Below are 5,511 nucleotides of genomic sequence, written 5' to 3' on the forward strand. Positions count from 1 at the left end.
GAGAAAAATAAAATTATATAATATATATATAATTATAAAATATATAATATTATATATTCAATTTTGTTGGAAAGATTCAAACTTCATTTGTTGCACAACAAGGACAGCAATTGGTCATAGCATGGCTGACACAGGCACGTCAATTGTTATACAAATTACACAATGATCAGTACATGCAGAACACAAAGGACATTATACAAAATATACTTGCTTGGATTGAAAGAGCTTGCAAACAGTTGCAATTTCAGTATTATAATGCACACTTTAATATCACAGGATTTTACAGACAAATAGAAACTTTATATAACAAGGAAGGTACCAAAATAATTTAAAAAATATCATTATTTAAGATTATAATAATATTGTAATACTAGTACTAATAGAACATAATTATTTTTCTTTAGTGTCAAGAAGAGAACTTGTATTTTGTCTAGCAGGTTTAGTTATGGGTACTTTAATTGGTTATTATGCTGGGATTAATTGGGGACATATATCTCATCATATGCATCATATGAAAGCTGTCATATGTCAGCAGTATATTGGTATTGAGGTATTGCATTAAATTGAAAGATACAAATAGTATTAAATATAATGCCTATAATTCAAAAATCTAATGAATTATTGATACAAGTTAAAGCAGCTTCTCTTAATGTTGTTGATACAAAAATTTGTTATGGTTACTCCAAAAATTACAGAAGACTTCTTAATTCTGGAGTAAGAAATTTAAAAAATCATTTTACTCTATTATTAATATTAGTGGCCTATATAATTGTTAACAAATTTAATTTATTTATTCTCAGAGGCACAAGAAACTCCCAGTAACATTAGGCAGAGATTGTACTGGAGTAGTGGTAGGTATAGGACAAAGTGTTATTAATTTTGATATTGGAGATGAAGTATTTTTAGCTGTACCTTCTTGGGCTCCTGGTACAATGGCAGAATACATTGTTGTCCCAGAAACTCAAGTAGTTAAACGACCAAAACTTTTTACTTTCGAAGCATCTGCAAGCCTTCCCTATAGTGGATGCTTAGCCTGGGATGCCCTAGTTAATAGGTCTGCAATTCAAGAAGGCAATGCGAAAGGAAAACGGTATAAATACCTTTAGGTAGATACACATTGTCTTTGTATGTTAAAATTATATTTTGTAATTTAATTTTCCATAGAGTACTAATATATGGTGGAAATACTCCTGTTGGTTGTATTTTAACTCAACTAGTTAAGCTGTGGGGTGGACATGTAGTTACAATGTGTGAACTAAATGCAATTCCCGTATCAAAAGCTTTAGGAGCAGATGATGTTATACCATTAAATGATTCAGACATTGTAAAAGAGTTACAATTACATGACAAGTATGTATAGTATAAAAGTCACTTAATAGAAAATATATTAAGTTCATTCAGTCTTTATATTAATATCAAATGACTAATATTTTTCTAGATTTGATGCTATATTTTATACAGGAGGTCAATCAATTGATGAACGTATATTAAAACAACATGTAGTGCCTTATGGTTCTTATATCTCTACAGTTCCTGAACAGTTAACATCTGACTCATTAGGTTTTATATTTGGAATCATATTTGCAGGATGTGTACGAATAAAGTTATTAATTCAGGTATATATAATAATCATGTACTTTGTAATTTAATCACGAATTCTGTATCTGTAATTAGTTCTATTTATTGCAGTATATGTTTGGATTTAACATGCATCAATGGAAAGAAGGATCAAAAATTAATGCAACATATTTACAAGCATTATGTGATTTAGCCGATGCTGATCAATTACAAATGGTTGTAGATAGGGTGTATGGACCTCATAATATTGAACAAGCATTGCATCACGTAATAGATCCAAATGCTATAGGTAGTACTATAATTACATTTCAGTGACAATTGAATTTTGTAAATAGAAAAGTTCTTGGTTATATAATTATATCAGTCTCTTTTATCAATACATACTGTAAATAATATCAGTAATATCTAATCACTGCCAAATACCATCCAATATTACTAAATTTTATACATCTCATAAAAATGTAATTAGAATATTTGGTGCTAAAATTAAGACTGAACTATTAAAGACACTGTATGTGTATATACATATATATATACACGAAAGTATACAAAAAATTAACCGATAAATACTGGATAGTGAAAAATGTTATTTGAACATGTATAATCTATTTTATCAAATAAATAGAAAAATATTTCAATATATTTTAAATGATTTATAGTAATTTTATACACCAAACAATATAAATAATTCAACATAAAAGCTTTTATATAAATATCGAGACAAAGCAATTGTATAAGTATCGAGACGAAACACTTGTACAAATATATGAATTGTGAATATCACGAACAATTATTTTGGCCTTCCTCGAGATTTTCCCGTTGCACCCCTTTTACTCTTTTTAGCTGTTGCGTTTGTTTCTTGCGCCTATTTTTAAATATAATATAAACATAATTAAAAACCACAATATAATTCGTAAAATTCTTTATACTTACTTTACGCTTTGCAGGACTTGGATTTGAATTTGGTAATACTTTAAAGAATGTATCTAGTCTTCCTTGAGTGGACGTATTTCGCGCTTTATGTAATTTTTTAGCTCCATTTCTTACTCTTTCCTCGTTAAACTGCTTATCACCGCAAAGGAATTTAACTAGACCATCTTCATCTGGTTCTGACCATTTTAACTAATACAAAAATAAAAATGTTTATAAATATGATAATGAATATTTTTTACTTAGGCAATTTCAAATTTATTTCCATTTTTTGTTTAAAATGTATATAGTCTATTATTATCATATTATTGTACTATTTTATCATGCATTTAAGTGTATTGGTTTTAAATATCTCATATTAAGTATAAAATATTATACTTCCTCACTTCAATATTTTCAGGATCCATTACTTCTGGTTCTTCAAATAACAGTCGAGCTTGTTGATAGTTCCAATCTTCAGGAACTGAAAATTTTTTGATATCTAAGTTTTCTATAATCTTCTCCAGTGACCTATGTGTTTTAATTAGATCAACAGCTCGTTTTGGTCCAACTCCTTTAATGCTATTTGTATAATCACAACCCAACATTATACAAAGATCAATAAACTGTAAATAATTAGAAACATAGATAACATACATAATAATCAATTATACAGTTGGTTTATCTTATGAAATAGTAATATTTAGTTTTATTATTACTCTAAATTAAATATTATTAATAATAAATAAATCAAAATGAGCACTTGCTGTTTAACAATTAATAATGAAAATATTGATGTTATTTACTTCTTTGTGATTTAATTCAAGACCTTCTAATACTTTATCAAAGTGAAATTCTTGCACAGGCATTTTTCTAGCTTCGCTGAATGTTAAACGTCTGAGTAAAATATTACATCCAAAAGTAAGTGCATCCATATCTTCTGTAGCAGTTGCAAAAACTTTACCAGCCTTTACTAAAGCTGCACACTGTGCTTCAGCTTCACATGGTGCCTACAAAAACAATATATCATAGAAGAATATACAATCAATAGTTTATCTTTTCACCTACATCAATATATGGAATGCCCATTAATTGCAATAATTGTTTAGCTTCTTCTGCATGCACTTTTGTAACTTTTACTAATCTTCTGCTAAATTTGTCCATATCCTCTGCATTTCCTATAACATATAATAAAAAAAACTTAGAATCATACTCAGAAACCTAAATATAATAATCATATAAATGCATTAAAAAATGAACCAAAACAAGAAAATAAAGCAAAATGAACTTGAAATAGAAAAAACACATATTTATAATTACCAGCTTCTTCTGCTGCTTGTAAAAGTTTCTGTGCTTCATCTCTTTTTTCAGCTCGTTTAGCTAACTCACCACTTTTCAAATTTGGTGGTTTTCCATCAAAAACATACACAGGTTTTATTCCTTGTTCTACTAAACGTATTGTTCGATAAAATATACCCATTAAATGACTATAATATAAAAAAACGTTAAATATTAACAGAACATTTTACAATTATAATATATCAAAGTATATACCTTGTTGTTTCACCGTCTACTGTTGTAAGTTGGGCACCTTCACTTCTTACTGCAATAAGAAATTGATATAAGCACATAGATGCATCTACTGCCACTTTACGACCTAAAATAAAATAGGAAAATGTAAATTACAATAACTTTTTGTGATTAAACTTAAATAGTTCAGACTTCCGAATTATTGTGATTAAACACATACCAAAATAATGCTTTAATTCTCGTTCTTTAATAGCACCTGGTGAAATATCTGCTATTAATTTTGCTAAACCCAAAATACCCATGGTAATATCATTCACGTTTATCACTCACTTAAACGATATTCAAAATATGAAATTGAGAAGGGACGCCGTAACGTAAAACAGGTTTCCGGCGCATTATATTATATAAATACCATCCAATAGTAATTGTGTTACATTATTATTAGTTTCTTTAGAAATTTTAAATTATTAAAGTATTATTGATTTATATTTTATACAATATTTTATACAATATTACATAAATATTTGTTTTCAAATAATATTTATAATTGTTTATGTTGAATGTAAAAGATTAAGCGATACATGAAAATAGCATTTATACGGTACATATATTTTAAATTAAGATAATGACATATTAATAGCTTGAAAAATAATGAACAATATTCTATTGTAATTTATACATATTATAATTAAAAGGATATTAATAAAAATGCAACATTGAAATAATATTAGATGATCGATTGCATATACTGCACATGTTTGTGCATATGTATATATAGTCGTACCCACGTGGTTAAGTATTAAAAGTTGAACGTGTCCTTCTCAAATTTTGTTATGGAAAATGGATAATAATTGTGATTTAATAAAAACAATTGAAGATGATGAAGAAGTGCCAAATTTCTCTGAAAATTCTGACGTAGAAGAAGATGTAAGATATAACTATATATATATACTTATAATCATGCGGTTATTATGCTGTTTGTTTAAAAAAAATGAAAATACATTAATTTTACGACGTTTTATTCGCAAATATAAATTTTTCCTATACAGTTTCAACCCAGGAAACAAAAGAAAAAGGAAAATAAAGATTTTGATAGCAATTTTAAATTTGTAAACGATGTTTCTGAATACAATAAAGACACATGGAATGACTTGAGCAAGTATATAAAACGGAAAGCGAAAACAAAACTTGATGACAAAATTAATAAGATAAAAATAGGATCTACAAATGAAGTATGCCTCTATATAATTACTTACAAAAATTTATTAAGACACTTAGTACTATTTAGTTCATAAATGATAATCAGTACACTGATGAAGTCATATAGATTAACTTTAAAACAAAATTAAAAACAAATACAACTTAGTTTGTGTAATTAACTATAATCACATACTTTTACATATTTTTTAATATAATGATTAACTTGTATTCTTTGATACATTCTTATAAGTTGATTCACATATTTGCAGAAATAATATTTCCCTTAACATTAAA

General features: G+C 27.0%; 3 protein-coding genes across 3 annotated transcripts in view; 2 read left to right on the forward strand and 1 right to left on the reverse strand.

Annotated features, from left to right (window-relative positions):
• LOC108572746 (reticulon-4-interacting protein 1, mitochondrial-like) overlaps positions 1-1,893 on the forward strand; it is a 2,138-nt gene extending 245 nt beyond the window's left edge. The window contains 7 exon segments of the mRNA XM_017935026.1: positions 75-315; positions 405-577; positions 580-714; positions 801-1,090; positions 1,165-1,350; positions 1,439-1,616; positions 1,690-1,893. Coding sequence (XP_017790515.1) covers positions 75-315; positions 405-577; positions 580-714; positions 801-1,090; positions 1,165-1,350; positions 1,439-1,616; positions 1,690-1,893 — 1,407 coding nt within the window.
• A 475-nt stretch (positions 1,894-2,368) lies between these two features.
• On the reverse strand, positions 2,369-4,319 carry LOC108572743 (flap endonuclease 1). Its single transcript, XM_017935021.1, has 8 exons — positions 4,238-4,319; positions 4,042-4,144; positions 3,808-3,974; positions 3,556-3,665; positions 3,294-3,497; positions 2,895-3,113; positions 2,512-2,700; positions 2,369-2,443 (listed from the first exon to the last, which is right to left on the reverse strand). The coding sequence occupies exons 1-8, from the start codon at positions 4,317-4,319 to the stop codon at positions 2,369-2,371; spliced, it is 1,149 nt and encodes a 382-aa protein (XP_017790510.1).
• A 504-nt stretch (positions 4,320-4,823) lies between these two features.
• LOC108572727 (probable ATP-dependent RNA helicase DDX27) overlaps positions 4,824-5,511 on the forward strand; it is a 3,480-nt gene continuing 2,792 nt past the window's right edge. The window contains 2 exon segments of the mRNA XM_017935005.1: positions 4,824-4,944; positions 5,067-5,350. Coding sequence (XP_017790494.1) covers positions 4,858-4,944; positions 5,067-5,350 — 371 coding nt within the window. The 5' untranslated portion in view covers positions 4,824-4,857.

This window comes from Habropoda laboriosa, unplaced genomic scaffold, assembly GCF_001263275.1.
Source record: "Habropoda laboriosa isolate 0110345459 unplaced genomic scaffold, ASM126327v1 scaffold22, whole genome shotgun sequence".
NCBI classification, from domain to species: Eukaryota; Metazoa; Arthropoda; class Insecta; order Hymenoptera; family Apidae; genus Habropoda; species Habropoda laboriosa.